The sequence below is a fragment of the Oratosquilla oratoria genome, chromosome 21 (assembly GCF_046742065.1).
Source record: "Oratosquilla oratoria isolate Oo_2021 chromosome 21, ASM4674206v1, whole genome shotgun sequence".
Lineage (NCBI taxonomy): Eukaryota > Metazoa > Arthropoda > Malacostraca > Stomatopoda > Squillidae > Oratosquilla > Oratosquilla oratoria.
Window position 1 is genome coordinate 36,506,186 of NC_134797.1, and position 23,364 is coordinate 36,529,549.

Sequence of the window (23,364 nt, forward strand, 5' to 3'; positions counted from 1 at the left end):
TGGATGGATGGATGGAATAAAAGGGGCATTGGGAATGAGGGGAATGTCTGTTGATGAAGGAAGGGAGAAGATAGAAGTAAATGGAGAATGGTTGTGTATGGATGATGCTGTGATACATGAAAGGGAGTGGGTGGGGGATGGGGGTGAGGGAGTATGTGTGAAAAATAATTTGATGCAACCCAAAGGGATTTCTCCCCATCTTATCTTTTTCTGCATGAGGGGATGGAGAGAGGGGGTCACTGATTTAATGAAGTGGCCTTGCTATGGATATGATGTGTCTTGCAACACTGCTTCTGATCCAGGGCAGTGGGCAAGATGCAGGGATGACCCATCATCCAGGAGGAGCCAAGATAAGAGGGAGGGACTGGGGTGAATGGAAATGGAGTATGTGGGGATGGAATGGGTGGATTATGCCTTTGGGAGTGGATTATGCCTTTGTTTTTTTGACTACCTCCCATGTTAGGGGGAAAGAGCTTTTTGTATGTGTATGTTATGTCATACAATTTCAGCAAGGAAAAGTGTGTGTAAAAGATAGGAGTGAATGGAAAGTGGTTGTCAAGAGATGAAGAAATGACATGATCTAAGGAAATGTTCCTCTTGTCTGCTCCATGAATTATTTTGGGGGAACAAGAAGGGGGATGTCATATAATGAAGTACATACATACATACATATACCAAGGCTTTTTCCCCCTTTCAAGGGAGGTAGCCAAAAAGGGAAAGGCATAAAAACACTCCCACCCATTACATCCCTAAATACACTCCACACCCCTCCCACCCTCCCTCTCATCTGAGCACCTCCTGGATGACGGGTCATCCCTGCACCCTGCCCACCGCCCTGGGTCAGAAGCATGGTCGCAAGACACAGCACATCCACAGCAAGGCCGCTTCATTTAATCGGCGACCCCCCCTTGCATATAAGGAGAGGACGGGGAGAAATCCCTTCGGGCTGCGTCAAAATTTACTCACACATACTACCCCACCCCCCACCCATTCCTCCTCATGCAATCACACATCATCCATATACAACCATTCTCCACTCACCTCTGTCTTCCGTCCTCTCCCTTCCTTCCTCAACAGACATTCCCCTCTTCCCCAAAGCCCCCTTCACCCCATCCATCCACCTCATCCTAGGACGTCCCCTCATGTTCACTCCCTCCACATCTGCCTTCCATACCTCTTTTACTAGTCTTTCTTCACTCATTCTTTCCATGTGTCCAAACCATCCTAATATTCTTTCATCAACCCTATCTCCCAGCTCCTTTTTCACCCCTGTTCTCCTCCTCACCTCCTCATTTCTCACTCTATCCAGCCTAGTAACCCCCACCATACTTCTCAGACACCTCATCTCAAACACATTCAAACTCCTTCTCTCTTCTTCTCTTATGTTCCACGTTTCTGCCCCATACAGTGCTGTTGGCACAATCACTCCTTCATACAGTCTCCTCTTCGCATCCATTCCTAAATGTCTATTCCTCATTACACTCTTTAATCCACCAAGGCATTTACTCGCTTCTCTCAATCTACATTCTACCCCCACCTTCACTCCACCTTTTCCTGCTACACTTGCACCCAAATATCTAAAACTATCCACTTCCTCCAGTCGCTCTCCCTTAATGTTCACTTCCAGTCTACTGCCACTTTCACCCCTTGTACATCTCATCACCTTACTTTTACCCACATTTATCTTTAGCTTTCTTCTATCACATACTCTCCCAAACTCTGCCACCAGCTTCCTCATATAATGAAGTGGTGAGGAAAAATCAGCTTCGGCTGCCAGGTTCCATAACTGAAGTAGTGTGCCTTGCTGCACTGACTGACCCAAGTGGTGTGGCAAGGGGGAATGGATGACCTTTCATCAAGAAGGTGTTAAGATGGGATGGGGCAACATATAGGTATTGGACAGGTGTGGGATGGTTACAGAGTGAGTGTCTGCTTTGACTTGGTCACCTCCCCTTTATAAGGAGAAATGGGCCTTTTGATATGATGTACATATTGTTGCACTGGTGTTGCTGGTATTTATGTGAGCATATTGTGTGTTCATAGTATAATCAGAAGCATTCTGGTTACACATTCGCTTAGTACTGGGTTCAAATTCTGCACTCCTATCCAATTTACAGTAGTGACTTTTACCAGCCCCAACAGCCCAAGTACATTGGGCTAAGGTGACAGTTTCAGCCACAGCTATACACCTCTTGGCGTAGGCTCCTTGCCATCTATGCATAATCTTATCGGTGACAGAAAAAATGCTGAATGGGAGAGGACCTGAGACAGACTCAAATGGTCTGATAAAAGCCACCAGAACAAAATGACATATCAATTACTTCCATTCTCTCCTTACTAGATTTTTTACAAGACCCACCTGCACCCAAATTATCAGATGCATCTGGCTCCATTGGCACAAGGGCAGAGAAGTGTCCTCGAGTATATCCAAGGGCAATGGGAGACTTCCAGCAGAAGCTTGCATCCCACAGTAGAGGAAGATATACACCTGTGTATTAAGGAAGAAAAAAAATAAATACATACATATACCAAGGCTTTTTCCCCCTTACAAGGGAGGTAGCCAAAAAGCAAAAGGCATAAAATCATTCCCATCCGTTCCATCCCTGAATACACTCCACACCCCTCCACCCTCCCTCTCATCTTAGCACCTCCTGGATGACGGGTCATCCCTGCACCTTGTCCACTGCCCTGGGTCAGAAGCAGTGTCACAAGACACAGCACATCCACAGCAAGGCTGCTTCATTAAATCGGCGACTCCCCCTTTCCATCCCGCCGTGCATAAAGGAGAAGACGGGGAGAAATCCCTTCGGGCTGCGTCAAAATTTGCTCACACATACTACCTCACCCCCCATCCCCCCACCCATTCCACCTCATGCATCACATCATCATCCATATACAACCATTCTCCATTCACCCGTCTTCTGTCCTCTCCCGTCCTTCCTCAACAGACATTCCCCTCTTCCCCAAAGCCCCCTTCACCCCATCCATCCACCTCATCCTAGGACGTCCCCTCATGTTCACTCCCTCCACATCTGCCTTCCATACCTCTTTTACTAGTCTTTCTTCACTCATTCTTTCCATGTGTCCAAACCATCCAAAACCATCCATGTGTCCAAACCATGTGTCCAAACCATCCAAAAAATAAATAAATAAATACATCACTGTTCTACTCTATCAAATGGCTTTTTTCCCAAATCCATTCTAACTTCCTTATTTCTCATTCTATTCATTCTTGCAACACCCATCATATTTCTGAAACACTCCATCTCTGTAACAGTCTCTTCTCTGCCACAGTTATATTCAAAGTCTCTGCTTCATACAGCACCATTAGTACAATCACTTTCATACAACCTGAAGGCTCTCACCAGAAGGCCAAGTCAAATCCTAAACCCACACTGTAAGACCTATTCAACCACTCCCATCGTAACCCTATGAAAATTACATCCATAAAACATTACATGGCACCACTACCACCTCATTCTGAATTTTAACTTACCTTCAAACCTTGCAAAGCCAAGGTCCTCTCCCCGAAAGCTCTTGACACATTTTACTCCATAAACAATGATGGGCCTTCTCAGAATGTGAGCAAGAACAAAAATGTGAAGTTGCTCTAATGCAGCACCTGGCTGAGATGCCAAGCAGATGAGTTCTGCCCACTCTTCTAAGACTTGTCCCTCAGGAACATAATAATCAAGAAGTCTGGCTTGCCATCTTTCATATTCCTTCCATCTTGGGTAAAATCTACAAAGGAAAAATAAATACAAATAAATATATTTTAATGTTCTCTACTTACTTCCTTCATGCATTGATAATTGAGGAATGATAATATGCTTCTATTCTTCTGTTGTGAAAACAGATGATAGAGAAACCAAGGGGTGGTGGATGAGAGTGGGTGCATGCATCAGCCATTACGTACTTTGAAATGTTTGTAATTATATATGTATTATAATGTGTAATTACAGCAGAGTTCATGCTCCACTAGTCAATAAGCTACCTAGAGCAGGTGTCAGGCTTTACTGATATCCAAGGCTGGGTTGTCAAGTAAGGATGGAAATGCACACAATAGTAGTAAATGGAGAATGGTTGTACACTGCTGAAGAAATTATGTTAACTGAATCAACATTCTTTTTGTATGTTTCACTAATTATTTTGAGTAGATGAGGGGGGAGGGAGATGTTTGCAATCTAATGAGGCAGTGGCAGTAACCCAGATCCAACTGTTGGACCCTGCCATGAAAGCACTATGTCTTGCTGCACTGCCTGACCCATGCAGTATGGTGGACATGGATGACCTTCATCCACAAGGTGCTAATATGGAGTTGGGGGAGGGGGCAAAATGGATACTGGATGGGTGCGAGATTGGTATATGATATGACTCATCCACCCATTTATAAGAAGGAAAAGGCCTTTTGTTATGCATGTATATATATATATATATCACTGACATGTTTCACAGAAATCCATTTACCTATCTTCATTTGAAACACCTGCACATGAATTAGAATTATTTTTAATATTGTATTCATAACTAGTTTTGTAAAAAAGGATGGAATACTTACATGTGTGAGGCTTCAGATAAACTATCAGCTAATGCTCTTCGTAAAACATTTTCTCTATCAAATACTCCCCATGTGGCCTGGAGCACTGAATCCAGCAAACAGTCACCTGAAACCAATGCAATTACAGTAAACAAGCTACTATCCTACTTCTTTGTTTGTGTATACAATCAATCAATCAAAGTATTTCCCCCAGATCTTTCATGCAGGAGAACCATGGCTCCCAGGTCACTGTCAAAAGCCACCATATTGGCCCCTTTAATCACTCAAGGAAAAAATATTCTGCTCAGGGTATGGCTACAGTGGGACAGTTTAAGATAAGGTGTCTGATATCTTTTATGTGGTGGTTGTATTTGTACCCCGTCTGGGGTATTGGCTGCATGTTGTTATGGCAAAGTAGCATGCAGTTGATACTTTAGGGTCTATATGGGGCACCCTTACCGACCAGAGCCACACATCATTTTGTCTGTGATAGAGGAGGACTGCTCACAGAGAAATGATGAAACTTTTATTATACTGCTACTGTCCCTCCGTTATGCTGTCCCCCAACCCCTTGTTGCTGTCCTGTACCATTTCTCTGAATTTCATTTCTTTGTTTCGCCTACCCTGTGGTGGGAGGAAAATAAATGGTGCCACCAAGTATTCCCACTTGGATCGTAAGAGGCGAGAAAAACGGGGCATTCCTTAAAAAAGTAAAGGCATAAGAGAGTCTAGGAGTTTTCCAACCAGCACCCTAAGGTTTGGGTCTTTTAATGTGTGTGGATGTGGTACAGATGAGAGTAAAAGGGAAGAGATAGGTAGTATGTTTGTGAAAAAAAGATGGATGTGTTGGCTTTAAGTGAGCATTAAGGGAGAGCGACTGGAGGATGTGGATAGTTTTAGATACTTGGGTGCAAATGTGGCAGGAAAGGGTGGAGTGACGGTGGAGGTAGAATGTAGATTGAGAGAAGCGAGTAAATGCCTTGGTGAATTAAAAAGTTTAATGAGGAATAGACATTTGGGAATGGAGGCTAAGGGGAGACTGTATGAAGGAGTGATTTTGCCAACAGCACTGTATGGGGCAGAAACATAGAACATAAGAGAAGAAGAGAGAAGGAGTTTGAATGTGTTTGAGATGAGGTGTCTGAGAAGTATGATGGGGGTTACTAGGCTAGATAGAGTGAGAAATGAGGAGGTGAGGAGGAGAACAGGGGTGGTAAGGGAGTTGGGAGATAGGGTCGATGAAAGAGTATTGGGATGGTTTGGACACATGGAAAGAATGAGTGAAGAAAGACTAGTAAAAGAGGTATGGAAGCCAGATGTGGAAGGAGTGAACATGAGGGGGCGACCTAGAATGAGATGGATGGACGGGGTGAAAGGGGCTTTGGGGAAGAGGGGAATGTCTGTTGAGGAAGGACAGAAGAGGACAGAGGACGGGTGAATGGAGAAGGGTTGTATATGAATGATGTTGTGATGCATGAGGTGGAATGGGTGGGGGATGGGGGGTGAGGTAGTATGTGTGAGAAAAATTTGACACAACCCGAAAGGATTTCTCCCCTTCTTCGCCTTTTCTGCATGAGGGGACGGAGAGGGGGGTCACCGATTTAATGAAGCAACCTTACTGTGGATGTACTGTGTCTTGTGACACTGCCTCTGACCCAAGGCAGTGGACAAGATGCAGGGATGACCCATCATCCAGGAGGTGCCAAGATAAGAGGGAGGGTAGAGGGTGGAGGGGAGTGGAGTGTATTAGGGGTGGAATGGGTGGGAATGGTTTTTATGCCTTTTGCTTTTTGGATACCTCCCTTGTAAGGGGAAAAAGCCTTTGGTATATGTATTTATGTATGTATTTGGGGCAGTTTGTTTCTATAGCCAGACCTATTCATTGTTAGTATTGCTTTAGTGCTGGATGGTGACCAAAACAGCTGTGGTAGTGTGGTTTTTGTATCTCCTGGGAGAAATTTTTCTGCAGGCCTTATGTTTGGAGAGATACGATGAAGAAGAGTTTGGTGGTCAGTTTTAAAATGCCCTTTTTGTGATCTGTGTAAATGCATTTCTGTAAAGTCTATGTGGTGCTGATAGTAAGATGTACTATATAGATGTCAGTACTCTGGCACCTGCCCTCTGACACTTCTTTCTAGCAGGAGACAAAAAAACAAATCCAGACCCATACACATCTCATATGAATAAAACCTACAAATTACTTACGTCTTTCACACATGCACAACCAAGTAAAGCAACTAAGAAAACTACACCTGTAGTTTAGTACTCAAATACCTGCTCCACACAACACTTCCATACAAAAACACATTTACAACCAAATCACAAAAGGACTCCCAAGACCAATCATCATACACCATTCACCATCAAACCTCTCCAGAGATTAGCCTCACAGAATAATCCCTCCCAAGAGATGTGTGAAACACACTGCATTCTGGTCATCATCCAGCACTAAGACAATAACAATACATAACAGACCTGACCATAGAGACTAATTGCCCTACATGGACACAGCACACATATGACACTTTACACACCATCTTACACTACCTCACCCTAGCCATACCCAGACAAGAACAAAATATAGCTTGATTGAGTGACTTATGAGCCAATCCAGTGGCTGTTCACAGTCACCTGGGAGCCATGGGTCTCCTGTTGCAAGAACTGGGGCATAAAATTAATTGATTAATTGACATGCACTAATAAACCCAAAGCAAACACTCTACCATGTTAACCACAAGAATACAATGGAATTATTTCAAGATATTCTATTACTCCAAATAAAATATTTAAAACTTGAAACATAGAGATACTCCATTTCTGACTTCCTTATTTTAAACAAAAACCAGTCAATTATCTCAAACTAACCAGCAGTTCTGTTCCAAAGGGCATAGAGCCTTGACCCCAACCGATCCGTTATTTCAAGTGACCAGTTGATGATAGGTGTATCTTCATCAAGCTGTTTCTGTGCATCCCTGTCCAGTAATTCATCAAACAGCTGCTCTTGGACAGTTCCAGGTAATTCTTCAACTTCTGTGTTAGCAATTCAAGAATTAGAAAGTGTCTTTTAATTATATTCTATGTTATATACACAATATACGGGTTCCATAATCTCGAATTCTAATTCTCATACTTATAGAAGTATGCAAACAATTTTCTAGATTCAAAAATACTTCTCTCAAGCCCCTATGTAAGCATTCTACCAATCTAATCTAACAAAACACAAAATCTGAACTTACCAGCAGGAAGTGAGAAAGAAGCTAAATCAGAGACGTAATAGCAAGGAAAAGCTCCTTTTCTTTGGCGAATGGAAGAAGAAATGTGACGCCGAATGTCTGTGGCCAGGTCTGGGGCCACATAAGGAGGCACACGCTTAACTCCTGCTCCACCTCCATCCATTCGGGATAATATTGTAGCAAGGAGATCTTCACGACCAAATCTGAAAAATTAAGATTTTATGTATGTTATAAAAGACCCGAATATAATTGATATTTGTTATAATGGATCTTGTCCATTGTTTACAAATTTCTTGCCTAAGGCAAGTATCATGCAATCATTACACCCTACCCCACTCCCAAATGTCCATGTATATAATCAATACCCCAGTTAAGGTTAAATTTATATATCCACTGAAGACTATGAAGTAAATACAGCACAAATGAACTACATACATACATATACCAAGGCTTTTTCCCCCTTACAAGGGAGGTAGCCAAAAATAAATACGCATAAAAACCATTCCCACCCATTCCATCCCTAAATACACTCCACTCCTCTCCACCCTCCCTCTTATCTTGGCACCTCCTGGATGACGGGTCATCCATGCATCTTGTCCACTACCCTGGGTCAGAGGCAGTGTCGCAAGACACAGCATATCCACAGCAAGGCAGCTTCATTAAATCGGCAATCCCCCCTCTCTCTCCCCTCAATGCAGAAAAGGAGAAGATGGGGAGAAATCCCTTCGGGCTGCATTAAATTTTTCTCACACTTACTACCTCACCCCCCATCCCCCCACCCATTCCACCACATGCATCACAACATCATCCATATACAACCCTTCTCCATTCACCCATTTTCTGTCCTCTCCTGTCCTTCCTCAACAGACATTCCCCTCTTCCCCAAAGCCCCCTTCACCCCATCCATCCATCTCATCCTAGGATGCCCCCTCATGTTCACTCCCTCCACATCTGGCTTCCATACCTCTTTTACTAGTCTTTCTTCACTCATTCTTTCCATGTGTCCAAACCATCCTAATACTCTTTCATCAACCCTATCTCCCAACTCCCTTACCACCCCTGTTCTCCTCCTCACCTCCTCATTCCTCACTCTATCCAGCCTAGTAACCCCCATCATACTTCTCAGACACCTCATCTCAAACACATTCAAACTCCTCTCTTCCTCTCTTATGTTCCATGTTTCTGCCCCATACAGTGCTGTTGGCACAATCACTCCTTCATACAGTCTCTCCTTAGCCTCTATTCCCAAATGTCCCATAAGCCTTCCCAACTACACTTAACAAGTTAATCCTTCTGAAACTACTACATTCACACTTCTCCCCTTTTCCCTTGTAAAGTGGGTCTATACAGGCATTCCTCCAGTCCTTCGGCACTCTACCCTCTCTCCAGCAAACATTAAATAACCTCACCAGCCAGTCCATCATCACTGTACCTCCTTTTTTTAGACATTCTGCATGGCATCCATCCAGACCAGGTGCCTTAGCTGCTCTCATCATCTTAACAACTGCCTTCACTTCATCCTTCCTAATTTCTCCTCCATTTTCCTCACTCATCACAGTCATTTTCTTAGCACTTCCCACTGCAACTATCTTTCCCTCCCTGTCCTCCTTCACATTTAGCAACTCCCTAAAATACTCTGCCCATCTTCCCCTTTTTTGCCTTCTCTTCCATTACCATCTCTCCATCTTCATCTTTTACCTTTTCTTCTCTACTTGATTCGCCTCCTCTTCTTCTCTTAATTTCTTTCCAAAACATCTTTTTATTACTTTCAAAATTTTCTATCATGAATGAACTGCAAATGTAATTAAATCAACTAAAATGAAAGGAAACACCTTTTGGATGCTTTGCTTATTTTCAATGTGTGTAAGAGGCAAGTTTATTTTGACATTAATTTTTTTTTCCCAATTCTGTCCTCAAATTAAACAGTAATTTCACACACAAATCTCTGCATTCAAAATGGGAGCATTCACTTATTCTCTTTAGATACAGTATGTATAAAGGCATAAATGATAATTTGTATTTCATAACTGATAACCAGCACATTCTATTCTTGGGAAAATACTGAGTTGAAGAGAGTCAGAGGGGGTAAATTAGAGATTTATGAGGTCATAACTGATAAGACAAATCATAAGAGCTTACCTAATAGCTAGATGCACAAGTGTATGACCCTCGTCAAAGGCTGAAGGTCTTGCTAGAAGTTTTACATCTGTAGTAGTTAACTGTCTCATTGGGTCTCCACCTGTGGAACAAAATAAAAGAACATTTACCAATCAACTCTTTTGGTACACATATCTTAACCCCTTCCATACAATGGTGCCTACATATGTGTCATGAGGCACATATGTGTCATGAGGATGCCAGTGTCAGTGTCTTGATTATATTTATTTTGTAGTTGTAGCTGAGTAAACCCCAAATTCTGTGAACTGACTTGATCAAATTTCCTGTGTTTATCATCACTCAAAGAGAATGAGTAATACAGCAGTGATTTTATATTTTGTAAAACGAGTATTGTTGCATCAATCATCATACCTCAAGCATCCAATGCTGTGCATGAGAATTTGACTCATATTGAAAAGGTTAATTTTAATTGTCCTGTGCAAATTTAGTGAAGGCATGTTAAATGACCATGTTGTTAATTCTAGTTCTATGTATAAGACCTATGGTAATGAAAAAATAATAATTATTAATATTTCAATGAAATGCTAATATGGAATAACTTTAAAAGCAAAGGATTGTCTCTCATTCATCTTATAATGATTCAATTATCCTGCATCTGGCAACAAATAAATCAAAATGAAAATCTGACTTACCCCCAGACAAGTAGGCTTCAACTGGTTCATAATTGCCTTCCACTACACCAATACAGGCATTCAACCATGAACAGTCTGCTTCTCTTAGTCTTCTCCTCAGCTGTCTCAGAATGCGTTCCGTTTCATAATTGTTGAGACCAACAGCTCCCTCCCCAATCCAGTGGTTGACAGAGGGAGGAGCAGCAGGATTATTTGTACCTGAAGGTGCATTATTGGCGGACCCTCCACTTGACTTATTCATGGATGAGTTATGATTTTCATTCTGATCACAAGTACTACCCCGTCTTGCAATGAGGGGCTCCTGAGGAGATGACTCCATTTTTGCTTTATTTATTTCATTATTTTCCTTATTCTTGGCATTGTTGTCATTCTTTTGAGCATCATGTACATCACATATAAGATCTATCTTTTTCTTATTTCCTTTATGACCTTCACTTTGGGATATATTTTTGTCAGAGTTCATGTTGTTATTCTTACAGTCTGTGGGAGGAGGTGGAGTAGCTAATCTGGCAGGAATGGAGGATGGTGTGGTGGTGGCACTGGATGTTGTCACAGACTGGGTGGAGGTGGTGGCAGTACCTTTAGGTGTGGAACACATGACACAGCGTCCTGCCCGGGGCCAGTTCTCATAAGTGCAGGCTTTGCACATCCACTTGTGGTTCCCAAATGTATTGTCCCCATGTCCTCCCTCTCGTGCATCCTCTTGGCTATGAGCCCGATTGACTGCTGCCCCTGTCGGCTGACTTAGAGCATTGTGGGCACCCTGGGGGCTCTGTCTTCCTACATCTCCCTGTGGAGACTCCTTCCCTTGACTTATCCTACTACCTTGAGGACTCTGACGGCCTCTATTCATTCCGTTGGTGTGCAGAGTCTTGTTATTTGTCTGGGTAATGATGGGGGTCTGGGCCTCGGAGGATGAAGCTTGAGTGGTTGTGGTGATACTAAGGGATGTAAGATGATCAGCTAACGATGACCTGGGAGAGAAACACTGCGTACAACGGATGCCACGTGGAAAGTTGAGGTAGGTACACATGTGACAGGACCACTTTTCAGTTTCTGGACTGGATTGTTCCTTTGGTGAGCTGCGTGGTGCTGAGGTTATCACAGGTGAAGAGGCCGCTTGGCTCCCTATCTGATAGATATCAGTTCCTGCCTCCACAATGAGATGTGGAGCCCGTAGGGTGGAGCACATGGTGCACCGCATGGCGTTCACAAAGTTTAAATATGTACAGCGAGAACATGTCCACTTGTTGCTTCCCTCACTCATTGTAGATACTCTATTGAGTTTTTGCCAATAAAGTGAGGAGAGGCAAATGCTATGCAAGGCTATTGCACAGTGCCCAGTGGTTGCTATATCCAGTCCTATGGGGCTGATGGAGAGACCACATGAAAGCTGATGGAGGGGCCGAGGAGTGTGGCTGGAGGCTGCCTGCCTCCACCAGCTACAAGATCCCACGTCCTCTACTTGGTCATCATGGATGTCTTTAGCAGCACTGGTACAACTTGATAGGTTACGCTGAATGGGAAAAATGGTATTCCTTTTACTACCTCAGAACCATCATCAGACTACAAGAAGAAACCAGGGGCAAACCTGCAATGAAAAAAATATATATTATTCATTACTTGATCAAATTATTTCATCTGAGAAATGACAACAGTGTCATCCATATCATACAAGTCCTGTATGACAGATGTGATAAGGAGCAGCCCATTGGTCCATGCCATCACAATGATGGCATGGACCAATGGGTGCCTTATAAACATATGGGGCTCCACTCAATATATTGAATAGGATGGCACCAAAGATTATCTTACCAGAAACTATACAGGAAGGCAAGTTTGTATAGCCACAACCTTTCAACCAAGCATGAATAGTACAATCAATATTATCAGGGGCATTTCTATTGATTACTGTCACCTTAAGGTCTAATTACACTGCTTTGTTTCTACAGGCAGTGTGCCACCAAATGTGAATAAACACTATCTACACAGCTCCAAATCTACGCCATTAAAATAACTTGAAGATGTGGATTTACACATACATGTGAACCCTTGCAAAAGACCCCAAACTAAAGGTCAATGGAAGTAGGTTAAATTACCCAGGCAAGGACCACAACCCTTTTTCCAACAAGGCACCTTCACATTTTTTCTGCACTGAGGGGGTGATTCTCCAGCAATCATTGATCTTCTACTAGTAGCCAGAGATGTTGAGAACAACCCAAATCCCATCAAAACTACACATGTCCAACATGCTCCAAACCCATCACACTGAGCCAACAGACAAGGGGCTCAGTTCAGTGCAATTCATGCTAAAACTGACGCCACTTTGCTTGCACAACACTTGCTGACATAAAGCAATACACAAACACCTGGCCCCGTTCTATAACCTCACTCCCACCATCCCACCCCCAGCTTGCATCCTTACCCACACCCCTCACTTGCCATCCCCTCACCTCCCACCCTCCTTCCTAACCACTCCTCTACATCCTTCTAACCCTGGTCCTACTCCTTCTCACCTATACCCCAACCCCATACAGCAACCAATAGCATGTATGGAAGACACATCAACATCTTACAATATGACACTGATGGCATAAAAAAAAAAATAAAACAAGACTGGACCAATGGTAACAGTAGTGGGCTCATCACCTTGATCCACCACTCCATCTGTTTCATGGACACAAGTATCCCCACCAAATCCACCTCCTTCCCACAAACAGCACAACAAATACCCAATCCAAATCTGAACAGGTAACAAATCCACAATCACAACAGTTAACATGTACATATCCCACAGTTCTAAACAACTTTAGGCCTAACCTCAATCAACTTGCCACCATCCCCAACCTCATCCTGGGTGATGGTTTCAAAGCCAAGTTGTCAGCCAGGTATGTTAATAACACTGACATGGACAGAGGGCTTGATCTGGAGACACATCATTGACCATCATGAACAACACACATATCCCCCATCACACCTTCTACACCCTCTCCTCTCCTGACATCATTTCCTGTTCCACCTGTTTTAACCCCAGTCTGCCAACCACTTTTGGTAAGTGGTTGGTGCCCTGAAATCCAACCACCTTCCACACATCATCACCACCAAAACACAGTACACCCTAGTTGGGCAGAGATACACATACACCAATTACAAAAGAGCAAACTGGGAAACTTACACTAAAGAGACTGAACAACAATATGAGACAGTGAACAGTACACCAATCAAAGTCATAGAAACTGTTATGCACACATTCAATACAACCATACAAAACAAAGACAAGAAATACATCCCCACAGGTAACAGAAAATCACACAACCCAAACTTTACACCAGAAATCCTAACTTTCATCACACAATATCCCAATAACTATCCCTCTGAACATAACAGACTAAACACAAGCACTAAACACTCAAGATCAACAATATACATCAACAAAAAAAAATTAAATTGGCAAACATTTGTGAACACAATCACAAAACAAACACAAAAAATGTACACGACACTCAACAACATTACACTATCCAAACGGTAACACAACACACTCTCACATAGCAATAACCACAACAACAGTCAACTTACCCTCAAACAGACAACAAGCAAACACTCATAAATCATTTTGCACAGACAAGCCCTCACAGCCCTCATCCAGATGACCAACTCATCATTTGACAAATGAAAGACTTCCCCACAGACTCACACTACACACCTTTCATAGACAGCCAGATAAAGCATATAATTCATAGCCTCAAGCACTGTAGCCCTGACAACATAAGTTACATCCACTGAAAACACCTTGGACTACTTGGCATACATGCACTCATCAACATTGCAAACTACAACTATTCACACAGCATTATACCCAACATCTAGAAGCATGGTAAAATCATCACAATCCCCAAACCCAACAAAGACCTAATAATTCCAACATCACACTACCCAGTCACACTTCTCTGCACCCCATCCAAAGTCATAGGACACCTCATACTACAACTCGTCACATCACATACCTCCCTTGCTGAATCACAATACAGTTTTAGACCAATACACTCCACAGATACACTTTTGATAAACCTCACACAAAGTGTTTTCAGTGGCACCAATTCAGATAAGCCACAGAAAACTTCTCATAACACTAGACATCAGTCAAATTTTTGATGCCATCCCCCATCACGATCTCAAAAACAAAATACACAATATGGGCATGTACAATAACACTAAAAGATGGCTGAGCAATTATTTGGCAAGTAGAAATGCCTATGTGTCATATAATGATCAATTATCGCACATCAGAAACTTTAAGATTGGAGTACCACAGGGCTCAGTTCTATCCCACACACTCTTTAATCTATACATGCATGATATATCCACACCCAACACCTCAGAAATACAAATCTCTTCTTATGCAGACAACATAACAATTACATGCACACAAAGTATTTCAGACAAAGTTGCAGAAACCCTACAACCAAACCTGGACACACCCAACACCCGGTTCACTACAAATAGACTCATAATAGCACCAACCAAATCTACAGCCACACTTCTCACCAATTGGACAGCAGAACACAAATACATACCACACCTCTTTATTAACAATTCTCTCATAACCACACACACATACACCCAAGATTCTTGGCATGACACACAATACATCCATGTCATTCAAACAACACATCACAAACATATGGACAAAACAAAGAAACTATTACTACAGCATATATACAATGCATATACTCAGTGATGAATTATGCAAGCCCCACATGGGCCCCTACTCTCACTAAGACACACCATAACATCCTACAGACCATACAAAACAAAGCCCTAAAGACAATTACAGGCTACACAAATGCAACAACTATACACCATTTACACCACAAAGTCCTCAAAATTGGATCACCTTGACATGAGAGGCACACAAACACTTGCCATAGCTTCCACACAGTTAATCCACTACACTACATAGCCGAACACCCACACAACCAACAAACATAAAAAAAACACCCAACTACCTATTTCACACACAAATACTCTTTTCCCTTCCTCCACAACCACCAGACACCAGCCTCCAGAAGCATATTCATAATCATATCACTCACTGCTCCATCAACAAACTGAAAGACAATACATTGTTGCATGCCAGACCCCCTGATATCCATCCCTCTGAATCCTCTCTCCCCTGAAAGGACAGAGTCCACCTGGCCAGACTGCAGTGCAGCCACCATCCAGCCCTTCTAAGCTACTAGAAGAGGCTGGATGACTGCATTGCAGATAACTGTCCAGGATGCAGCACTTCACCCCATACTACACAACATATTATAGAAGATTGCATTCTACACAATCACTCTCACCAACAACACAATTTGTGGGATAACCCCCGTTCCAGCCGTGGCATTCCTCAGGGAGGCAGGACTGCTTGGCCAGACAGTCTTGGAAATGACAACAACAATGATAGGACAGAAAACTGTTGGAGGAATTTAATCTCCAACAAGGACCTGCATGCCTCTTGGATGCAAGATATCACCATTCACCCACTTCCACAAGGAGTTCACATCCTACCAACCTATCTTCACTCTTCACTTTACACAAAAAAGATCAGTTCTCTGGCATCTGCCAGAATGGGAGAAAAATGAACAAAAACTCATAAAACAAGAAAAAGATCTGCTACAACAGGTTAACAAAGAAGAATAGGAGAAGCATATACCACAAGGCTCACAGTTGTGGCTAAAGCAATTACCACTGCCCTGTGTAGATTGTTGGGGCATCACAAAATTCATAAACAAGATTTGAAAGAGGGAAAACATACAAATTCAACAGATAGGAAAACAAATTTGGAGAGCTATAAAAAAGGATATATTAAAAACTCAACAATCTACCAACCCATGAAGCAGCTGCAACAACCCAAGGAAAAATGCCATCAACAAAACAGCAATGCAAGATCATCAACAAACACTTCTACAAAAATAACTTCAGAAAAAAGGAAAATAAAGAAATATGGAAAATCAAACTAAACACAGATTCCACCCATCCTTTCTCCAACAAAGATGTAAAGTAAAAAGAAACAATAAAAAAGATAAATAAATAAAAACTCCCATGCAGAAGCCATAGATTGATAAGGTTTCGAATCTTATTCACCTTGACCCAAATGCAATAAAGGCCTTGACTAATACTTTCAACCATTACAGGTTGGACAACAGAATTCTAATAATCTGGTAAGGAACTAATATATTAACCACTTCAGTATGACTCAAATTCTTGTGCGCAGCATCGGCTGCCACATGTAATTTCCATCACACTACTCGCATTATAAAATATAAATTCACTACTGTATTACTCATTCTCTTTTACTCTGAATAATAATAAACAGAAAACATGATCAAACCAGTTCACAGAATCCAGGGGTAACTCATATACAACTACAAATAAAATATATAGTCAAGACGCTGGCATCATCATCTACCCACTCACACCTCATGACGCCCACGTAGACGTCATTGTACTACATACATACATATGCCAAAGGCTTTTTCCCCCTACACGGAGGGTAGCCAAAAAGAAAAAGGCATAAAAACCACTCCCACCCATTCCATTTCCTATATATTCCACTCCCCTCTACCCTCCTCCCTCCCTCTTATCTTGGTACCTCCTGGATGACAGGTCATCCCTGCATCCTGTCCAATGCCCTGGGTCAGAGGCAGTTTCACAAGACACAGCGCATTCACAGCAAGGCCACTTCATAAATTCAGCGACCCCCCCTCTCCAGAAAAGGAGAAGACAGGGAGAAATCCCTTCGGGCTGCATCAAATTTTTTCTCATACATACTTCCTCATCCCCCATCCCCCACCCACTCCCCCTCATGCATCACAGCATCATCTATACACAACCCCTCTCCATTCACCCCTATCTTCTGTCCTCTCTCGTCCTTCCTCCATAGACATTCCTCTCATTTGTAATGCCCCTTTCACCCCATCCATCCATCTCATCGTAGGACACCCCCTCATGTTCACTCCTTCCACACCTCTTTTACTAATCTTTCTTCACTCATTCTTTCTCACATTTTTTTATGTGTCCAAACCATCCTAATACTCTTTCATCAACCCTGTCTCCCAGCTCCCTTTCCACCCCTGTCATTGTCATTGTACAAGTGGTTAAAACCAAACAAACCACCAGAAAGCCTGGCAATTTACAGACCAGTCTCATTACAAAGGATTACAAAGGCGGAGCATGCCGACAGGAGACCTTTTGATCCATATCTAGGTCGGATGCAAAAAAAAAAAAAAAAAAAAATCATATTAATAATAAATAAATAAAAACTATAAAAATGTAAATAACAAATAAAATACATAAATAAATGCATAGGTATAGTTAAAATAATAAACAAATAGGTAAATAGTAAATAATAATTAATTGACATATAACTAATAATAAATGAAAATCAGACAGACAAATTATAACAAACAAAAAAAACAATAATATAAGATAAATTATAATCATTACAGCATCTTACTTAGGTATTTATCTAAATGATTCTTAAAGCTTCGAACTGAACTACATTGCACTACCTGTGCAGGAAGTTTATTCCATTCATTAACTACACGGTTGGCAAAGTTGTTTCTACCTACTTCCAAATTGAATCTACTTCCAAATTGAATCTATTTCCGGACAGTTTGAGACCATTGTTTCTTGTCTGATTCTCATTCAATGTGAAAATTTGGTCACTTTTGATGTTGTCAATTCCCTTTAAAATCTTAAAGACCTGTATCAAGTCACCTCTGAGTCTACGCTTTTTTAGGGAAAACAGATTCATGTGCTTTAGTCGATTTTTGTATGATTTATTTTTTATATTTGGAATCAGTTTTGTGGCTCGCCGTTGTACTTTTTCCAGTCTGTCAATGTCTTTAATGAGATTCGGTGACCATATGGAAACAGCATATTCCAAATGTGGACGAACTAACGATTTATATAGCTTGTTAATGAGTGATGGACTTTTGAAATCAAAAGATCGCGCAATCAGTCCCAGAATCTTATTTGCTTTCTCAGAGGCTGAAATACACTGCTTGGATGATTTGAGGTCGTTACTGATAATTACGCCGAGATCTTTTTCATTATCCACTTTTGTTAACGAATTTCCAAATAACTTGTAATCGTACTTGCTGTTATTTTTACCTATGTGCATTACTTTGCATTTACTTGTGTTAAATTTCATTAGCCACTTTTCAGACCATTGCTGTAATTTATCTAAATCTTCTTGAATATCTAATTGGTTTGAGTGATCATTTGCCACTCCGCACAGTTTTAAATCATCAGCAAATTTGGAAACAGTAGATTTTAGTCCATGGTCTATATCATTTATATATACTATGAATAGAAGTGGCCCAAGAACGGAACCCTGAGGAACTCCACTTGCAACACTTTTCCATCCAGAAGTTTTTCCATTTAAAACAACTCTCTGTTTTCGACCCTTCATCCAATTACTAGTCCAACCTAATAGGCTACCACTTATTCCATGCAAAGCTAATTTAGTAAGTAGTCTTTCGTGTGGGACGGTATCAAAAGCTTTTGCAAAGTCTAGATATATTAAATCTATATTGTTTCTTTTGTCATAATTCGAGATAACTGTGTTGTAGAATTCGAGTAAGTTAGTCACGCAAGAACGTTTCTGTCTGAAACCATGCTGGCTATCATTTATGAAACAGTTACTTTCTAAATGATGTTCGATAGCATCTCTGATGATAGTTTCCATTATCTTTCCTACGATTGAAGTCAAACTTATAGGCCTATAGTTATTTGGTTTCTTTTTGTCACCTTTTTTGAATATGGGAGTAACGTTAGCTAGCTTCCATTCTCTTGGGACATCTCCGGATATGATGGATTTCTTGAAAATAATTTCTAATGGAACAACAATCTCATTTTTCATTTCCTTTAAGATTCTTGGATGCCAACCGTCAGGCCCTGGTGCTTTATTAACTTTGAGTTTGTCTATACACCTTTTAATTTTTTCTTTTGTTATATTTACTGTAGTAAGTTTACCCCAGACTTTTCACAGGTTTCAGTTTGGAGTTCACTTTGAGGTGTTTTGTTTACGAATACCGAGCTAAAATAATTGTTTAAGATATTACACATTCCTTCATTTGAATATTCAAGTTGACCGTCAGCAGATAATAGTGGACCAATGTGATTCCTAACAACCTTTTTATCTCTAATGTAACTATAGAATTCTTTGGGATTCTCTTTGGATTTATCAGCGATGTTCATTTCGTATTGTCGTTTTCTTTTTCTTATTGTCTTTTTTAAATCTCTCTGTATTGATACATAACTTTCATAGTCATTAGATGCACCCGAGCACTTATATTTCTTATAAGCCTGTCTCTTTTTAGCAATACTTTTTTCAGTTTCTTTGTCGAGCCACTTTGGGCGAGCCTGATTTGGGGGACGTCTGTCCTTAAAAGGAATGTAAGTTTGAATCATCTTGGTGAGCGTATTTTGAAATATTTCCCACATCTGATCTACAGGCCTTTCGTTTAATTTTGCCTCCCAATCTGTAAGCTGAAGCTCCTGACGTAGTCCTATGAACTGAGCTTTACTGAAATTGGGTATTTTTGAAGCACAAGTATCTATTCTAAAATTGTTTAGGAGTTTGAATCTGACTAAGTTGTGATCGCTATTTGCAACAGATTCACCGACTTCTACATCAATTACCATGCTTTCGCGGCTAGTGATCAAAAGATCGAGTAAGTTTCCATATCTTGTGGGCTCTTTTACATGCTGAAACTAATGGAAAGACTGATCACAGAAAAATAACTAATCAGCCCACCCCCCTAATCTGACAACTACACTCAACAAGCTGATCCCTCTGAAACTACTACACTCACACTTGTCCTCCTTTCCCTTGTAAAGCAGAACTATACAGGCACTCCTCCAGCACTATACCCTCTCTTAAACAAACTTTAAGTAACCTCACCAGCCAGTCCACTATAACTGTACCTCCTTTCTTCAGACATTCTGCATGGCATTCATCCAACCCAGGTGCCTTACCTGCTCTCATCATCTTAACAGCTGCTTTCACTTCATCTTTCCCTATTTCTCCTCCATTTTCCTCACTCATCACTCATTTTCTTAGCGTTTCCCACTGCAAATACCTTTCTCTCCCTATCCTCCTTCACATTTAGCAACTCCCTAAAATACTCTGCCCACCTTCCTCTCACTGCCTTCTCTTCCATTATCATCTCTCCATCTGCAACTTTTACCTTTTCTTCTCTGCTTGACTCGCCTCCTCTTCCTCTTTTAATTTCTTTCCAAAACATCTTTTTATTACTTTAAAAAATTTCTGTCATACTCTTACCCCACTTCACATCTGCTCTCCTCTTTGCTTCCTTTATCTTATGCTTAACTTACCTTCTCTTTACTTTGTACCTCTCATATGATTCCCTCATCCTAATCTGTAGCCAATCTATGAATGTCTGCTTCTACACCCTTATTTGCTTCCTCATCCCACCACTCACTACCCTTCCTTCTATTTCCTCCCACCCTCCTTGAACCATCCCCATTCATCCTCCACTCCTAGTTCTACTCTATCCTTCACTCCTTCCCACTCCTCTCTCAGCTTTTTCTTATACTCATTCTCCTTTTCTTTCTTATTTAAGCAGTTCACTCTAAGTACCTCCCTGCCTTCTGACCTTTTCCTCTTTCTCCACTCTCAATTTCCCTTCCACCAGAAAATGATCTGATATTCCCCCACTCTCTCCCCTTAGAACATGTACATCCTTAACTCTTCCTACCATACTCCTAGTCACCACTATATAGTCCATTAACACTCTATCTGCCACCCTTCCATCCACCACCCTCTCCTATGAATACTTATGCTTGACTTTCTTCCTAAACACTGTATTTGCTATCATCAACTCTCTTTCAAGACACATCTCCACCATCAATTCTCCACTACAACTTTTACCTGGAACTACATACTTCCCAATCACTCCATCTATTGGTTCATTTCCTACCCTAGAATTAAGGTCTCCCAATACAATTACATTGATGTTTCTCCCTAATCCCTCTATGCATTCATTTATATCTACCTAAAAAGCCTCCCTTGCCTCTATGCTCTTCTCACTACCAGGCCCATACGCACTTACAAAAACCCACATCTCCCTTCCCAGCTTCACCTTCATCCACATCAACCTTGATGAAACCTCCTTCCACTCCACTACACGCTTACTTATCTCTTCACTTACTAGTATAGCCACCCCTTCTCTCCCTTGTCCCGTCTTTACTCCTGAGTACCTCCTAGCTACACTCCCAAACTTACACTCGCCCTTCCCTTTCATTTTAGTTTCACTCAAAGCCAGTACATCCATCTTTCTTCTCGCAAACATATTGCCCATCTCTTCCCTTTTACTCTCATCTGTACCACATCCACACACATTAAAAGACCCAAACCCTAGGGTACTGGTTGGAAAACTCCCAGACCCTCTTATGCCTTTCCTTTTTGTTTAAGAATGTCCCCTTTGGAGCAACAGGTCACAGAACTCCTAATCCCATCCTCTGTCCCATTGTTTGTTGCCTCTTACGACTCAAGTGGAAAGACTTGGTGGTAGCATTCTCTTCCCTCACCACAGGATAGGTGAAAAAAGGAAATGAATATTCAGAAAAATTGTACAGGACAGTAACAGGGGGTTAGTGAATGCTTGTGAGTTTTCTGAGAGATAAATCATAAAAAGTTAGAATTTAAAACAAGCAACATTCCTGCCAAACAACAAACTCAATCTGTCTATGAAAGCTATGTCTTTGCTTTCTTGTGAATATATGTGTGCTCAGGCATTCTTTTCCAATATAGCCCAATTTCATTCACATTGAATATCTCTTCAGGTATATATTCTTCACAAGATTAACTTGTCCAGCATGCTAATGAACATGTTGGTGCTTTGAGATCTGCACTTCCTGTTTCTGTGGTGAGAAATGTTGTGCAGACATTTTTTTTCTATCCAGTACTTGCTTCAAAATTACTGGTGTAGTCCTCACCTACCCACTCCAACAATCATCCCACTAGACAGCCTCCTCAGCAAAATCAACAACCAACTTCCCCAGACAACAAAGTGCTTAGCCCTTCCAAGCACAAACACGGGAAACTTCTGAGACTATGCCCCAGGAAAGATCACCATAGAACTAGAGGAAAATAAAACCTACATGCAAGAAAACATTCATAAAGTACAGAAAACCAAAATGGTAAAAATACACAGAGGAAATAGAAAAGACATTGGGGACCTTTGCAATATATCACTTCCATTTATTGACAGAACAGTGGAAGAAATAGTAGTGACCATTTAGAGAGCCTACCAGATGTTTTCCAACAGGCTATAAGGATGTTTTCCAACTGGCTATAGGAAAGAATATAATCCCATCTACACATGAGATAGCCACCCTAAAAGAAAAGAAGATAAGAGAGAGAAATAAACAAGAAACAATACAATGGGAAATACAAAATAAACAAATAAGAACTATAAAACCACCAAAAAAATCAAAAATAAAACCACCCCAACCCATTAAGCAGTTGGAGCAAAAATTACAAGACAATACAATTAGGAAGCACTTACCCAAAACAAGTTTCAAAGCCAGAACTCCAGAAAATGGGAAAATAACGAAAGAAAAAAATATCATAATAGACACAACTGTCATCCCTCCTTTTCCAACAAAGACATAGAAGGGACAATAAAAAATAAATAAATAAAACTTCCATGCAGAAGGCCCATATAAGATCTCAAACATGCATCTACACAGTGGCGTAGCTAGT

At 41.2% G+C, this 23,364-nt stretch overlaps 1 protein-coding gene across 2 annotated transcripts in view; it reads right to left on the reverse strand.

Moving 5' to 3' along the window:
* The window catches only part of trbd (ubiquitin thioesterase trabid), a 43,000-nt gene that overhangs the window by 13,742 nt on the left and 5,894 nt on the right, over positions 1–23,364 (reverse strand). For both annotated transcript variants that reach the window (XM_076204716.1, XM_076204717.1), the window contains exons 2-8: positions 10,581–12,171; positions 9,910–10,009; positions 7,774–7,973; positions 7,403–7,567; positions 4,559–4,664; positions 3,497–3,741; positions 2,360–2,488 (exon numbers count right to left, since the gene is read on the reverse strand). In XM_076204716.1, coding sequence (XP_076060831.1) covers positions 2,360–2,488; positions 3,497–3,741; positions 4,559–4,664; positions 7,403–7,567; positions 7,774–7,973; positions 9,910–10,009; positions 10,581–11,847 — 2,212 coding nt within the window. In that variant the 5' untranslated portion in view covers positions 11,848–12,171. The remainder of the gene's footprint in view (positions 1–2,359; positions 2,489–3,496; positions 3,742–4,558; positions 4,665–7,402; positions 7,568–7,773; positions 7,974–9,909; positions 10,010–10,580; positions 12,172–23,364) is intronic.